General features: G+C 45.3%; 2 protein-coding genes across 2 annotated transcripts in view; one reads left to right on the forward strand and one right to left on the reverse strand.

Moving 5' to 3' along the window:
• Nucleotides 1–14664, reverse strand: part of LOC148501728 (uncharacterized) — a 44286-nt gene extending 29622 nt beyond the window's left edge. Inside the window, exons 1-2 of the mRNA XM_088450045.1 lie at nt 14584–14664; nt 11759–11915 (exon numbers count right to left, since the gene is read on the reverse strand). Coding sequence (XP_088306171.1) covers nt 11759–11878 — 120 coding nt within the window. The 5' untranslated portion in view covers nt 11879–11915; nt 14584–14664. The remainder of the gene's footprint in view (nt 1–11758; nt 11916–14583) is intronic.
• A 279-nt stretch (nt 14665–14943) lies between these two features.
• The window catches only part of LOC148501730 (uncharacterized), an 89655-nt gene continuing 86177 nt past the window's right edge, over nt 14944–18421 (forward strand). The window contains exons 1-2 of the mRNA XM_088450030.1: nt 14944–14999; nt 18162–18314. Coding sequence (XP_088306156.1) covers nt 18237–18314 — 78 coding nt within the window. The 5' untranslated portion in view covers nt 14944–14999; nt 18162–18236. The remainder of the gene's footprint in view (nt 15000–18161; nt 18315–18421) is intronic.

Consider the following 18421-nt stretch of genomic DNA (forward strand, 5'->3'; position numbering starts at 1 on the left):
TATAAGTGATGTCACTGTGACACTCCCAGATCCCTCTCACCTCCCCAGTCATGTCCCTGTATTATTACTATAGATATAAGTGATGTCACTGTGACACTCCCAGATCCTCTCACCTCCCCAGTCATGTCCCTGTATTATTACTATAGATATAAGTGATGTCACTGTGACACTCCCAGATCCCCTCACCTCCCCAGTCATGTCCTTGTATTATTTCTATAGATATAAGTGATGTCACTGTGACACTCCCAGATCCTCTCACCTCCCCAGTCATGTCCCTGTATTATTACTATAGATATAAGTGATGTCACTGTGACACTCCCAGATCCCCTCACCTCCCCAGTCATGTCCCTGTATTATTACTATAGATATAAGTGATGTCACTGTGACACTCCCCTCACCTCCCCAGTCATGTCCCTGTATTATTACTATAGATATAAGTGATGTCACTGTGACACTCCCAGATCCCTTCACCTCCCCAGTCATGTACCTGTATTATTACTATAGATATAAGTGATGTCACTGTGACACTCCCAGATCCCCTCACCTCCCCAGTCATGTCCCTGTATTATTACTATAGATATAAGTGATGTCACTGTGACACTCCCACATCCCCTCACCTCCCCAGTCATGTCCCTGTATTATTACTATAGATATTAGTGATGTCACTGTGACACTCCCAGATCCCCTCACCTCCCCAGTCATGTCCCTGTATTATTACTATAGATATAAGTGATGTCACTGTGACACCCCCAGATCCCCTCACCTCCCCAGTCATGTCTCTGTATTATTACTATGGATATAAGTGATGTCACTGTGACACTCCCAGATCCTCTCACCTCCCCAGTCATGTCCCTGTATTATTACTATAGATATAAGTGATGTCACTGTGACACTCCCAGATCCCCTCACCTCCCCAGTCATGTCCCTGTATTATTACTATAGTTATGTGATGTCACTGTGACACTCCCAGATCCCCTCACCTCCCCAGTCATGTCCCTGTATTATTACTATAGATATAAGTGATGTCACTGTGACACTCCCACATCCCCTCACCTCCCCAGTCATGTCCCTGTATTATTACTATAGATATAAGTGATGTCACTATGACACTCCCAGATCCTCTCACCTCCCCAGTCATGTCCCTGTATTATTACTATAGATATAAGTGATGTCACTATGACACTCCCACATCCCCTCACCTCCCCAGTCATGTCCCTGTATTATTACTATAGATATAAGTGATGTCACTATGACACTCCCAGATCCTCTCACCTCCCCAGTCATGTCCCTGTATTATTACTATAGATATAAGTGATGTCACTGTGACACTCCCAGATCCCCTCACCTCCCCAGTCATGTCCCTGTATTATTACTATAGATATAAGTGATGTCACTGTGACACTCCCAGACCCTCTCACCTCCCCAGTCATGTCCCTGTATTATTACTATGTATATAAGTGATATCACTGTGACACCCCCAGATCCCCTCACCTCCCCAGTCATGTCCCTGTATTATTACTATAGATATAAGTGATGTCACTGTGACGCTCCCAGATCCCCTCACCTCCCCAGTCATGTCCCTGTATTATTACTATAGATATAAGTGATGTCACTGTGACACTCCCAGACCCTCTCACCTCCCCAGTCATGTCCCTGTATTATTACTATAGATATAAGTGATGTCACTGTGACACTCCCAGATCCCCTCACCTCCCCAGTCATGTCCCTGTATTATTACTATAGATATAAGTGATGTCACTGTGACACTCCCAGATCCCCTCACCTCCCCAGTCATGTCCCTGTATTATTACTATAGATATAAGTGATATCACTGTGACACTCTCAGATCCCCTCACCTCCCCAGTCATGTCCCTGTATTATTACTACAGATATAAGTGATGTCACTGTGACACTCCCAGATCCCTCTCACCTCCCCAGTCATGTCCCTGTATTATTACTATAGATATAAGTGATGTCACTGTGACACTCCCAGATCCCCTCACCTCCCCAGTCATGTCCCTGTATTATTACTATAGATATAAGTGATGTCACTGTGACACTCCCAGATCCCCTCACCTCCCCAGTCATGTCCCTGTATTATTACTATAGATATAAGTGATGTCACTGTGACACTCCCCTCACCTCCCCAGTCATGTCCCTGTATTATTACTATAGATATAAGTGATGTCACTGTGACACTCCCAGATCCCTTCACCTCCCCAGTCATGTCCCTGTATTATTACTATAGATATAAGTGATGTCAGTGTGACACTCCCAGATCCCCTCACCTCCCCAGTCATGTCCCTGTATTATTACTATAGATATAAGTGATGTCACTGTGACTCCCCCAGATCCCCTCACCTTCCCAGTCATGTCCCTGTATTATTACTATAGATATAAGTGATGTCACTGTGACTCCCCCAGATCCCCTCACCTCCCCAGTCATGTCCCTGTATTATTACTATAGATAAGTGATGTCACTGTGACACTCCCAGATCCCCTCACCTCCCCAGTCATGTCCCTGTATTATTACTATAGATATAAGTGATGTCACTGTGACACTCCCAGATCCCCTCACCTCCCCAGTCATGTCCCTGTATTATTACTATAGATATAAGTGATGTCACTGTGACACTCCCAGATCCCCTCACCTTCCCAGTCATGTCCCTGTATTATTACTATAGATATAAGTGATGTCACTGTGACACTCCCAGATCCCCTCACCTCCCCAGTCATGTCCCTGTATTATTACTATAGATATAAGTGATGTCACTGTGACACTCCCAGATCCCCTCACCTCCCCAGTCATGTCCCTGTATTATTACTACAGATATAAGTGATATCACTGTGACACTCCCAGATCCCCTCACCTCCCCAGTCATGTCCCTGTATTATTACTACAGATATAAGTGATGTCACTGTGACACTCCCAGATCCCCTCACCTCCCCAGTCATGTCCCTGTATTATTACTATAGATATAAGTGATGTCACTGTGACACTCCCAGATCCCTTCACCTCCCCAGTCATGTACCTGTATTATTACTATATATATAAGTGATGTCACTGTGACACTCCCAGATCCCCTCACCTCCCCAGTCATCTCCCTGTATTATTACTATAGATAAAATTGATGTCACTGTGACACTCCCAGATCCTCTCACCTCCCCAGTCATGTCCCTGTATTATTACTACAGATATAAGTGATATCACTGTGACACTCCCAGATCCCCTCACCTCCCCAGTCATGTCCCTGTATTATTACTATAGATATAAGTGATGTCACTGTGACACTCCCAGACCCTCTCACCTCCCCAGTCATGTCCCTGTATTATTACTATAGATATAAGTGATGTCACTGTGACACTCCCAGATCCCCTCACCTCCCCAGTCATGTCCCTGTATTATTACTATAGATATAAGTGATGTCACTGTGACACTCCCAGATCCCCTCACCTCCCCAGTCATGTCCCTGTATTATTACTATAGATATAAGTGATGTCACTGTGACACTCCCACATCCCCTCACCTCCCCAGTCATGTCCCTGTATTATTACTATAGATATTAGTGATGTCACTGTGACACTCCCAGATCCCCTCACCTCCCCAGTCATGTCCCTGTATTATTACTATAGATATAAGTGATGTCACTGTGACACCCCCAGATCCCCTCACCTCCCCAGTCATGTCTCTGTATTATTACTATGGATATAAGTGATGTCACTGTGACACTCCCAGATCCTCTCACCTCCCCAGTCATGTCCCTGTATTATTACTATAGATATAAGTGATGTCACTGTGACACTCCCAGATCCCCTCACCTCCCCAGTCATGTCCCTGTATTATTACTATAGTTATGTGATGTCACTGTGACACTCCCAGATCCCCTCACCTCCCCAGTCATGTCCCTGTATTATTACTATAGATATAAGTGATGTCACTGTGACACTCCCACATCCCCTCACCTCCCCAGTCATGTCCCTGTATTATTACTATAGATATAAGTGATGTCACTGTGACACTCCCAGATCCTCTCACCTCCCCAGTCATGTCCCTGTATTATTACTATAGATATAAGTGATGTCACTGTGACACTCCCAGACCCTCTCACCTCCCCAGTCATGTCCCTGTATTATTACTATGTATATAAGTGATATCACTGTGACACCCCCAGATCCCCTCACCTCCCCAGTCATGTCCCTGTATTATTACTATAGATATAAGTGATGTCACTGTGACGCTCCCAGATCCCCTCACCTCCCCAGTCATGTCCCTGTATTATTACTACAGATATAAGTGATATCACTGTGACACTCTCAGATCCCCTCACCTCCCCAGTCATGTCCCTGTATTATTACTATAGATATAAGTGATGTCACTGTGACACTCCCAGACCCTCTCACCTCCCCAGTCATGTCCCTGTATTATTACTATAGATATAAGTGATGTCGCTGTGACACTCCCAGATCCCCTCACCTCCCCAGTCATGTCCCTGTATTATTACTATAGATATAAGTGATGTCACTGTGACACTCCCAGATCCCCTCACCTCCCCAGTCATGTCCCTGTATTATTACTATAGATATAAGTGATGTCACTGTGACACTCCCACATCCCCTCACCTCCCCAGTCATGTCCCTGTATTATTACTATAGATATTAGTGATGTCACTGTGACACTCCCAGATCCCCTCACCTCCCCAGTCATGTCCCTGTATTATTACTATAGATATAAGTGATGTCACTGTGACACCCCCAGATCCCCTCACCTCCCCAGTCATGTCTCTGTATTATTACTATGGATATAAGTGATGTCACTGTGACACTCCCAGATCCTCTCACCTCCCCAGTCATGTCCCTGTATTATTACTATAGATATAAGTGATGTCACTGTGACACTCCCAGATCCCCTCACCTCCCCAGTCATGTCCCTGTATTATTACTATAGTTATGTGATGTCACTGTGACACTCCCAGATCCCCTCACCTCCCCAGTCATGTCCCTGTATTATTACTATAGATATAAGTGATGTCACTGTGACACTCCCACATCCCCTCACCTCCCCAGTCATGTCCCTGTATTATTACTATAGATATAAGTGATGTCACTATGACACTCCCAGATCCTCTCACCTCCCCAGTCATGTCCCTGTATTATTACTATAGATATAAGTGATGTCACTATGACACTCCCACATCCCCTCACCTCCCCAGTCATGTCCCTGTATTATTACTATAGATATAAGTGATGTCACTATGACACTCCCAGATCCTCTCACCTCCCCAGTCATGTCCCTGTATTATTACTATAGATATAAGTGATGTCACTGTGACACTCCCAGATCCCCTCACCTCCCCAGTCATGTCCCTGTATTATTACTATAGATATAAGTGATGTCACTGTGACACTCCCAGACCCTCTCACCTCCCCAGTCATGTCCCTGTATTATTACTATGTATATAAGTGATATCACTGTGACACCCCCAGATCCCCTCACCTCCCCAGTCATGTCCCTGTATTATTACTATAGATATAAGTGATGTCACTGTGACGCTCCCAGATCCCCTCACCTCCCCAGTCATGTCCCTGTATTATTACTATAGATATAAGTGATGTCACTGTGACGCTCCCAGATCCCCTCACCTCCCCAGTCATGTCCCTGTATTATTACTATAGATATAAGTGATGTCACTGTGACGCTCCCAGATCCCCTCACCTCCCCAGTCATGTCCCTGTATTATTACTATAGATATAAGTGATGTCACTGTGACGCTCCCAGATCCCCTCACCTCCCCAGTCATGTCCCTGTATTATTACTATAGATATAAGTGATGTCACTGTGACGCTCCCAGATCCCCTCACCTCCCCAGTCATGTCTCTGTATTATTACTATGGATATAAGTGATGTCACTGTGACACTCCCAGATCCTCTCACCTCCCCAGTCATGTCCCTGTATTATTACTATAGATATAAGTGATATCACTGTGACACTCTCAGATCCCCTCACCTCCCCAGTCATGTCCCTGTATTATTACTACAGATATAAGTGATGTCACTGTGACACTCCCAGATCCCTCTCACCTCCCCAGTCATGTCCCTGTATTATTACTATAGATATAAGTGATGTCACTGTGACACTCCCAGATCCTCTCACCTCCCCAGTCATGTCCCTGTATTATTACTATAGATATAAGTGATGTCACTGTGACACTCCCAGATCCCCTCACCTCCCCAGTCATGTCCTTGTATTATTTCTATAGATATAAGTGATGTCACTGTGACACTCCCAGATCCTCTCACCTCCCCAGTCATGTCCCTGTATTATTACTATAGATATAAGTGATGTCACTGTGACACTCCCAGATCCCCTCACCTCCCCAGTCATGTCCCTGTATTATTACTATAGATATAAGTGATGTCACTGTGACACTCCCCTCACCTCCCCAGTCATGTCCCTGTATTATTACTATAGATATAAGTGATGTCACTGTGACACTCCCAGATCCCTTCACCTCCCCAGTCATGTACCTGTATTATTACTATAGATATAAGTGATGTCACTGTGACACTCCCAGATCCCCTCACCTCCCCAGTCATGTCCCTGTATTATTACTATAGATATAAGTGATGTCACTGTGAAGCTCCCAGATCCCCTCACCTCCCCAGTCATGTCCCTGTATTATTACTACAGATATAAGTGATATCACTGTGACACTCCCAGATCCCCTCACCTCCCCAGTCATGTCCCTGTATTATTACTACAGATATAAGTGATGTCACTGTGACACTCCCAGACCCTCTCACCTCCCCAGTCATGTCCCTGTATTATTACTATAGATATAAGTGATGTCACTGTGACACTCCCAGATCCCCTCACCTCCCCAGTCATGTCCCTGTATTATTACTATAGATATAAGTGATGTCACTGTGACACTCCCAGATCCCCTCACCTCCCCAGTCATGTCCCTGTATTATTACTATAGATATAAGTGATGTCACTGTGACACTCCCAGATCCCCTCACCTCCCCAGTCATGTCCCTGTATTATTACTATAGATATAAGTGATGTCACTGTGAGACTCCCAGATCCCCTCACCTCCCCAGTCATGTCCCTGTATTATTACTATAGATATTAGTGATGTCACTGTGACACTCCCAGATCCCCTCACCTCCCCAGTCATGTCCCTGTATTATTACTATAGATATAAGTGATGTCACTGTGACACCCCCAGATCCCCTCACCTCCCCAGTCATGTCTCTGTATTATTACTATGGATATAAGTGATGTCACTGTGACACTCCCAGATCCTCTCACCTCCCCAGTCATGTCCCTGTATTATTACTATAGATATAAGTGATGTCACTGTGACACTCCCAGATCCCCTCACCTCCCCAGTCATGTCCCTGTATTATTACTATAGTTATGTGATGTCACTGTGACACTCCCACATCCCCTCACCTCCCCAGTCATGTCCCTGTATTATTACTATAGATATAAGTGATGTCACTGTGACACTCCCACATCCCCTCACCTCCCCAGTCATGTCCCTGTATTATTACTATAGATATAAGTGATGTCACTGTGACACTCCCACATCCCCTCACCTCCCCAGTCATGTCCCTGTATTATTACTATAGATATAAGTGATGTCACTGTGACACTCCCAGATCCCCTCACCTCCCCAGTCATGTCCCTGTATTATTACTATAGATATAAGTGATGTCACTGTGACGCTCCCAGATCCCCTCACCTCCCCAGTCATGTCCCTGTATTATTACTACAGATATAAGTGATATCACTGTGACACTCTCAGATCCCCTCACCTCCCCAGTCATGTCCCTGTATTATTACTATAGATATAAGTGATGTCACTGTGACACTCCCAGACCCTCTCACCTCCCCAGTCATGTCCCTGTATTATTACTATAGATATAAGTGATGTCGCTGTGACACTCCCAGATCCCCTCACCTCCCCAGTCATGTCCCTGTATTATTACTATAGATATAAGTGATGTCACTGTGACGCTCCCAGATCCCCTCACCTCCCCAGTCATGTCCCTGTATTATTACTACAGATATAAGTGATATCACTGTGACACTCTCAGATCCCCTCACCTCCCCAGTCATGTCCCTGTATTATTACTATAGATATAAGTGATATCACTGTGACACTCTCAGATCCCCTCACCTCCCCAGTCATGTCTCTGTATTATTACTATGGATATAAGTGATGTCACTGTGACACTCCCAGATCCTCTCACCTCCCCAGTCATGTCCCTGTATTATTACTATAGATATAAGTGATGTCACTGTGACACTCCCAGATCCCCTCACCTCCCCAGTCATGTCCCTGTATTATTACTACAGATATAAGTGATATCACTGTGACACTCTCAGATCCCCTCACCTCCCCAGTCATGTCCCTGTATTATTACTATAGATATAAGTGATGTCACTGTGACACTCCCAGATCCTCTCACCTCTCCAGTCATGTCTCTGTATTATTACTATGGATATAAGTGATGTCACTGTGACACTCCCAGATCCTCTCACCTCCCCAGTCATGTCCCTGTATTATTACTATAGTTATGTGATGTCACTGTGACACTCCCAGATCCCCTCACCTCCCCAGTCATGTCCCTGTATTATTACTATGTATATAAGTGATATCACTGTGACACCCCCAGATCCCCTCACCTCCCCAGTCATGTCCCTGTATTATTACTATAGATATAAGTGATGTCACTGTGACACTCCCAGATCCCCTCACCTCCCCAGTCATGTCCCTGTATTATTACTATAGATATAAGTGATGTCACTGTGACACTCCCACATCCCTTCACCTCCCCAGTCATGTCCCTGTATTATTACTATAGATATAAGTGATGTCACTGTGACACTCCCAGATCCCCTCACCTCCCCAGTCATGTCCCTGTATTATTACTATAGATATAAGTGATGTCACTGTGACACCCCCAGATCCCCTCACCTCCCCAGTCATGTCCCTGTATTATTACTATAGATATAAGTGATGTCACTGTGACACTCCCAGATCCCCTCACCTCCCCAGTCATGTCCCTGTATTATTACTATAGATATAAGTGATGTCACTGTGACGCTCCCAGATCCCCTCACCTCCCCAGTCATGTCCCTGTATTATTACTATAGATATAAGTGATGTCACTGTGACACTCCCAGATCCTCTCACCTCTCCAGTCATGTCTCTGTATTATTACTATGGATATAAGTGATGTCACTGTGACACTCCCAGATCCTCTCACCTCCCCAGTCATGTCCCTGTATTTATCTATAGATATAAGTGATGTCACTGTGACACTCCCAGATCCCCTCACCTCCCCAGTCATGTCCCTGTATTATTACTATAGTTATGTGATGTCACTGTGACACTCCCAGATCCCCTCACCTCCCCAGTCATGTCCCTGTATTATTACTATGTATATAAGTGATATCACTGTGACACCCCCAGATCCCCTCACCTCCCCAGTCATGTCCCTGTATTATTACTATAGATATAAGTGATGTCACTGTGACACTCCCAGATCCTCTCACCTCCCCAGTCATGTCCCTGTATTATTACTATAGATATAAGTGATGTCACTGTGACACTCCCACATCCCTTCACCTCCCCAGTCATGTCCCTGTATTATTACTATAGATATAAGTGATGTCACTGTGACACTCCCAGACCCTCTCACCTCCCCAGTCATGTCCCTGTATTATTACTATGTATATAAGTGATATCACTGTGACACCCCCAGATCCCCTCACCTCCCCAGTCATGTCCCTGTATTATTACTATAGATATAAGTGATGTCACTGTGACACTCCCAGATCCCCTCACCTCCCCAGTCATGTCCCTGTATTATTACTATAGATATAAGTGATGTCACTGTGACGCTCCCAGATCCCCTCACCTCCCCAGTCATGTCCCTGTATTATTACTATAGATATAAGTGATGTCACTGTGACACTCTCAGATCCCCTCACCTCCCCAGTCATGTCCCTGTATTATTACTATAGATATAAGTGATGTCACTGTGACACTCCCAGATCCCCTCACCTCCCCAGTCATGTCCCTGTATTATTACTATAGATATAAGTGATGTCACTGTGACGCTCCCAGATCCCCTCACCTCCCCAGTCATGTCCCTGTATTATTACTATAGATATAAGTGATATCACTGTGACACTCTCAGATCCCCTCACCTCCCCAGTCATGTCCCTGTATTATTACTACAGATATAAGTGATATCACTGTGACACTCTCAGATCCCCTCACCTCCCCAGTCATGTCCCTGTATTATTACTATAGATATAAGTGATGTCACTGTGACACTCCCAGATCCTCTCACCTCTCCAGTCATGTCTCTGTATTATTACTATGGATATAAGTGATGTCACTGTGACACTCCCAGATCCTCTCACCTCCCCAGTCATGTCCCTGTATTATTACTATAGATATAAGTGATGTCACTGTGACACTCCCAGATCCCCTCACCTCCCCAGTCATGTCCCTGTATTATTACTATAGTTATGTGATGTCACTGTGACACTCCCAGATCCCCTCACCTCCCCAGTCATGTCCCTGTATTATTACTATAGTTATGTGATGTCACTGTGACACTCCCAGATCCCCTCACCTCCCCAGTCATGTCCCTGTATTATTACTATAGATATAAGTGATGTCACTGTGACACTCCCACATCCCTTCACCTCCCCAGTCATGTCCCTGTATTATTACTATAGATATAAGTGATGTCACTGTGACACTCCCAGACCCTCTCACCTCCCCAGTCATGTCCCTGTATTATTACTATGTATATAAGTGATATCACTGTGACACCCCCAGATCCCCTCACCTCCCCAGTCATGTCCCTGTATTATTACTATAGATATAAGTGATGTCACTGTGACACTCCCAGATCCCCTCACCTCCCCAGTCATGTCCCTGTATTAGTACTATAGATATAAGTGATGTCACTGTGACACTCCCAGATCCTCTCACCTCCCCAGTCATGTCCCTGTATTATTACTATAGATATAAGTGATGTCACTGTGACGCTCCCAGATCCCCTCACCTCCCCAGTCATGTCCCTGTATTATTACTATAGATATAAGTGATGTCACTGTGACACTCTCAGATCCCCTCACCTCCCCAGTCATGTCCCTGTATTATTACTATAGATATAAGTGATATCACTGTGACACTCCCAGATCCCTCTCACCTCCCCAGTCATGTCCCTGTATTATTACTATAGATATAAGTGATGTCACTGTGACACCCCCAGATCCCCTCACCTCCCCAGTCATGTCCCTGTATTATTACTATAGATATAAGTGATGTCACTGTGACACTCCCAGATCCCCTCACCTCCCCAGTCATGTCCCTGTATTATTACTATAGATATAAGTGATGTCACTGTGACGCTCCCAGATCCCCTCACCTCCCCAGTCATGTCCCTGTATTATTACTATAGATATAAGTGATGTCACTGTGACACTCTCAGATCCCCTCACCTCCCCAGTCATGTCCCTGTATTATTACTATAGATATAAGTGATGTCACTGTGACACTCCCAGATCCCTCTCACCTCCCCAGTCATGTCCCTGTATTATTACTATAGATATAAGTGATGTCACTGTGACACTCTCAGATCCCCTCACCTCCCCAGTCATGTCCCTGTATTATTACTATAGATATAAGTGATGTCACTGTGACACTCCCAGATCCCTCTCACCTCCCCAGTCAGGAGGTAGATGATCTCCAGAGTGAGATTTAGTATCCTCTCAGTCATGTGACTCCTGTTCTTGTCCATCCTCGGTGATTTATACAGGACACGTCTCACCTCATGTGACATCTAGAAAAGAATTTCTGGTTCCTCACTGCTCACTTATCTGTTAAAAATATAATTTAGAATAAATATTACAGAGTACATGTAACATATTGAAACAGGAAACACACACTGATATTATACATCTGATACACACTGATCATCACTATACACAGGTCACACTGATATCACACACCTAATACACACTGATCACTATACACAGGTTACACTGATATCACACATCTGATACACACAGGTCACACACCTGATACACACTGATCACTATACACAGGTCACACACCTGATAACCAGTGATTACTACACACAGTATAATATACACAAGTACACAACACCATATGACAAGATATTTCCCCAGGCCAGATCCCTCACAGACCACCCACCTTTTCCTCCTCATTCCACCCTCAGGTCATTCTCCCCAGTAACCTAGGATAAAGTCTCTGCCCCCATCATCTTACCCTACTTATCTGCTCCCCCTCCCCCATTATATGTTCTACATTCTACACGGACACTTTGCCGCACCTGACAACTTAGATTTCCACAAGTTGTCTCATCATCGGCATCACTGTTTCCCGACACAGCGGGACCAGCGAGTTAGTGGACTCACCTCCTTATCCCCGTCATACCACGCACAGGTATTAGATGGGGAGAACTTTTCCAGCACAAACTGAATATCGGATTCCCTCCACATGGCCACCCTTCAGAGCGGCATTCCGGACACTGCCCTCTGCACGCAATAGGACGAGACCAGGAGGAATATCGATCAGATGTTTACAGACTGGTCACCATTACCGAATATCAGCTAAATATCATTGATTTTTAAGTGACGGTCACCCATTTATTCTGGTTAAACCCGTTATTAATAATTTTTTTCTGGACATTATTCACAACCACCTAAGTGCAGGGAAATCATTAAGGATAGCACTTGTTTATGGATTGAACTTCCCTACCTTGTCTGGCTGATTAAGTACATTTGGAAACCGAACTATCCTCATTTCAAAGTGACCGATTACTACACGGATCATTTAGGATATTAGGAACAGTGTATACCAATCTTCCAATACTGCTTCTTATGTTTTTACAGCACTAATCATTGCTATGGCCCGTACTCAATTTGAGCTGAGCCGCGATACTTTTCTGCCTCCCGGACTTTTCGCCTACATCACGTGTTTTGCAGGCGGAAAAGTATTGCGCGTATGCCCGCTTATCCCCGTATTCAATTTGAAAGTAGGCGAAAACGGGACCCGGCGAAACTTAAACAAGCGGAAAGTACTGTCAGATTTGGGGAAATCAGCCTGACACCCCCCAAAAGATGCTCTGACATGGGGGTTCTCTACGGTACCCCCCAATTTGGCTTGCTGAAGGTATTTGGTATTTTTAAACAGGTTCAATAGCTGCTAAATAGTGTTATTGTACAAGTGATGCAAAATAGTATTCAGGAGGGGTTTTTTTTGCAGAAAATAACTTATCCCAGCAAATTTGGGGTACTTGAAAATGGGGGCCAGCATATTTTAAAGTTAAGTTTAAAAAAACGTGAAAAACCCACCTGCCGCAAGCCCCTGCAATGAAAAAAACACTTGGGGCATACTTGGGGACCCCCCCCCCCAGGGGCAAGTTCGCTAGATTTTAACTTTGTGTCCCCCAAATTCAAAGTGATTTTTTTGGGGTGCCCTTAAGTGTTTTTTTAAAACTGTTTTGACACAGTTTACCTTTGGGGGACTGTCTGAAGGCTGCAGAGGGGTTCCCGCAACGTTGCACCCCAAAACCCCAATTCTGCACTTTTTTCCGCCTGGTAATCATAGGCGATACTTTTCCGCCTATTACATTACATTGACTTTCCGCCTAGGCGGAAAGTCTTTCAAATTGAATACGGGGTAAAGGCAAAATAGGCAAAATTACGTAATCGGCGAAAAAGTATCGCGGATCTGGACTTTTCGCCTCAAATGGAATATGGGCCTGATTCAGAGACGGACGCTCTGAAAGAGCGCTCGCTCTGAATCAGGGCGTTTTTTTTTTAGCGGCCTCCTGGCCGCTCACTTAGCTGTGGGTGACCACCCACAGCTATTGTGAGCGGCCAGGATGATGGCCACAATGGTCAAGACCATTGCGTCCATGGGGGCTTGCAATGAGACCCTTGTGGTAGGGTCTCGTGGCCGCAAGCCCCAGAGAGCTTCCGGCTCTAATAGAGCCGGAAGCTCTCCCACTGCCAGTGGGGCCGCCCACAAACGGTAGGCGTTCGCTTGGGAACGCCTCCGTTCGTGAATACACCCCCCCTCCCGCCATGCCTACAAAACGGGGTGAGCTGTCTATCAACATCGACAGTGGGCCCTTTTGTAGTAAGCCACGGAGCGAGAGAATTTCTCTCTCGCTCCGGGGCTTGCGCACGCGCAGTGCGGCCGGTGCGCGTGCGCAGAGCCCACCATCGACCCGCTAGCAAGCGGGTCTGAATCAGGCCCTATGTCTCTGATCTCAGTAACCCTAAACACATTTGAGGTTAATGCGAGATCTCTTTCAATACTACTGTGTATTAAACGTATTTTTAATGTGATCCACCTGCATTATAATAATCCAACACTAAAGTCTGCTCCAACTGTATTATATATAACACGTTAGCCTGCTCTACCTGTACGACAATGGTGAGTTACCACAGTCTGCTCCCCCTGTATAATAATAGGAAATACCATTAGCTGAAGAGGTTTTATACTCTTCCTTACCTGCTATACGTTCTACCCTGGCTGCCAGACACAGCAATGGCCGCTCTCTGCCTTCTCCTGCTGAGACCGTCACTAGGTGACCTCACCCCGCCCCTCTCATCACCATGTAGCTCTATGGCTACTGTCTGCCCCGCCCCTACTATCATAGTGTCCGCCCTCCTCTCTTTCCCCTCAGTATGGTGATTGGCAGCAGCGAGTAGCCAATCAGTAAGAAGGACGTCCTGTAACTAGAAGCCACTGGCAACTGCCGCTCACAGCTTCATCACAGAGTAACACCATTATAGTGTAATGGTGTCCTCATGTACGGTGACCGGCGGCCATATTGTTATAGTCTACCAGTCACAGAGCAGAGGGGGCGGGGCCACAGGGGCTTTAGCTGCCATTTTGTCATAGATATACCTGACAGCCGGAGCCAGGTAACGTGTCCTGTATATATTATATTATTATTATATAGGGGGGAGGGGACCGTACAGTGATATATGAGGGGGAATAACACAGCTCCCAGCACACATTGATATGTGGTATTATTATTATATAGGGGAGAGGGGACCGTACAGTGATATATGAGGGGGAATAACAGCTCCCAGCACACACTGATATGTGGTATTATTATATAGGGGAGAGGGGACTGTACAGTGATATATGAGGGGAATAACACAGCTCCCAGCACACACTGATATGTTGTTTTATTATTATATAGGGGAGAGGGGACTGTACAGTGATATATGAGGGGGAATAACACAGCTCCCAGCACACACTGATATGTGGTATTATTATTATATAGGGGAGAGGGGACTGTACAGTGATATATGAGGGGGAATAACACAGCTCCCAGCACACACTGATATGTGGTATTATTATTATATAGGGGAGAGGGGACTGTACAGTGTTATATGAGGGGGAATAACACAGCTCCCAGCACACACTGATATGTGATATTATTATTATTATTATATAGGGGAGAGGGGACTGTACAGTGATATATGAGGGGGAATAACACAGCTCCCAGCACACACTGATATGTGGTATTATTATATAGGGGGGAGAAGACTGTACAGTGATATATGAGGGGGAATAACACAGCTCCCAGCACACACTGATATGTGGTATTATTATTATATAGGGGAGAGGGGACTGTACAGTGATATATGAGGGGGAATAACACAGCTCCCAGCACACACTATGTGGTATTATTATATAGGGGGGAGAAGACTGTACAGTGATATATGAGGGGGAATAACACAGCTCCCAGCACACACTGATATGTGGTATTATTATTATATAGGGGAGAGGGGACTGTACAGTGATATATGAGGGGGAATAACACAGCTCCCAGCACACACTATGTGGTATTATTATATAGGGGGGAGAAGACTGTACAGTGATATATGAGGGGAATAACACAGCTTGGCATACACACCCCTATACCCCTAGTGCCCAGCATCCGTAATCGCAGAGCGGTGCATGCGCAGTGTCTTAACAATCGATCGTTCTGCGTACATTTTTGCAATTGCGTACACTGCTGAATCATTCCCTAGGTTCCCATTACCATCTCGCCACTAATTCTCCTGTGGAGCTGCCTGGTCATTGCTAGGGTTCTTGCTGTTAGATTTTGCTGTGTTCTCTATTAGATTAAAACTGGTGTAATAATGTTTTTTTTTTTTTTTTGCTAACAGCTCTAAATGGCCTTCCCATTGGATATATCCCATTGTATATGTATGGGATAAGGATAATCCATGGCTGATAAGATGAATGTGGGACTTGAGTACTTGATCAAAAAGATTGCTTATTATTTTCTGTTCATCGCTTCTTTCCAATCTCTTCCCTCCAATCTCTTCCCTTTAGTATTTTCCTTCAAGAATCTCTCTTCCAGTATGTATCTTCTCTCCAGTATCTTTCTTCCAGTATGTATCTTCTCCACTAGCTTTCTTCCAGTATATATCTAGTGTTGAGTGCTACGGGCGTGTCATGGGAGTGCTGCGGGCGTGTCATTGGAGGAGATACTCAGATGTAAAATCTGAGGATCTGAGTGCAAGTTTTGCTGGTGCAACCGATGGTCCCGTCTGTGTTCCTCACAGCTGCTCTGAGCGATCCAGGTCCCGTCTGTGTTCCTCACAGCTGCTCTGGGCGATCCAGATCCGTGTTCCTCACAGCTGCTCTGAGCGATCCAGGTCCCGTCTGTGTTCCTCACAGCTGCTCTGAGCGATCCAGGTCCCGCCTGTGTTCCTTACAGCTGCTCTGAGCGATCTAGGTCCAGTCTGTGAACCTCACAGCTGCTCTGAGCGATCCAGGTCCCTTCTGTGTTCCTCACAGCTGCTCTGAGCGATCCAGGTCCCGTCTGTGTTCCTCACACCTGCTCTGAGCGATCCAGGTACCGTCTGTGTTCCTCACAGCTGCTGTGAAAAGATTCCAGGCTCCTAACTTTCTTATATATTTGCTTATGAAACCACATAACGTAATTAGTGGCATATACAGGCACAATAAGGAGCATATAGCGGTAATGATCAGCCACCGAGAGTCTTTATAGAGGAATAATGTATCATATATATGTGTGTGAGGAATGACAGCGTATTGGTGATGTCCCAGGAGAGAGTTATGGGGGATTTCAGGGATCACGCCCAGAGCTTGTGACAAAACCTCAGCTGCCCCATTCTGATTATGTATGTATGTATGCATGGATGTAATTTGTCTCTAGGAAATTAGGAGTGAAAGTACCCGTTCTATCCCATTGTTATGTAACTGGATAACTGTAATGACAGCTGTGGAGTCAGGAGCATAGTGAAATATAAATTGTTTATTGAAACAAAAACATAGTGCAGGCAATGCAGAAAACCAGGAGTGATACATGAACCGGACTGGAACTGGTGGAAGTAGAAACTTGAAAGTCTGCAAAGCTGGATACAAACACAAACCATATGCCGCAGAGTGGATGTGTTTACATGCAGCAATAAGAGGAACAGCTATGAGAGGCCCAGCTGCAGATATACAGACTGGATAGAAGCAAAGGCAAAAAGTTGCAGGGTTGATGAGACAGACTCACAGACAGCAGTGGAGCTGCAGTTTGCAAAAGTCCAGTAGACAGGAGATCAGGTTCAGGCCAGTGAAAACAATCAGTGACCGGCAGGGGGCATGGTGAGGGGCAGGAATAAATAGCCTGTGAGGCAGGTGCAGGTGGTTAAACGGGAGTGATAATAACTCCTGCATGTGAGGAGACAATGCCAGAATACATCAGCATCAACACTGGTGGCACAGAGGTACTGCAGGCCAGATACAAAATAAAGGGTAGTTCCTTAACACCGATGTAACTTATTTCCAGTGCTGCAAAGAGCTTTTGATATATGTCTGGGAGGAATAAGACCCCCCGTCCAAGAGCATTGGTGTAACCTTATACAGTACAGCGTTGTGCGATGGCCTCTGAGGAGAGTTATGGAGCTGGGTCACAGGAACCTCTGACAGACACTGACCAGGGTTCTATGGCTGGGGGGAAATGGGAGACTTACTGGTAACTCAGTGTTACATTTCTGACATTGTGTCATATATTCCGTGATGTGTATTATATTTATTCTGTTTATTCCTAGACAGTCCTGCTGTGAGGAACCAGAGTCTTTATTACTATTTATTACACGTTCTATATTCTCTCTGATTCACTGAGGATGGACAAGGACGGGAGTCACAGGACTGAGAGGATCTTACATCTCACCCTGGAGATCATCTACGAGTTGACTGGGGAGGTGAGAGGATCTGGCAGTGTCACAGTGACATCACTTATACCTATAGAAAGCTTACAGGGACATGACGGGAGGTGAATGGACCTGGGAGTGTCACAGTGACATCACTT

The sequence above is a fragment of the Taudactylus pleione genome, unplaced genomic scaffold (genome assembly GCF_031769625.1).
Source record: "Taudactylus pleione unplaced genomic scaffold, aTauple2 ptg000504l, whole genome shotgun sequence".
NCBI classification, from domain to species: Eukaryota; Metazoa; Chordata; class Amphibia; order Anura; family Myobatrachidae; genus Taudactylus; species Taudactylus pleione.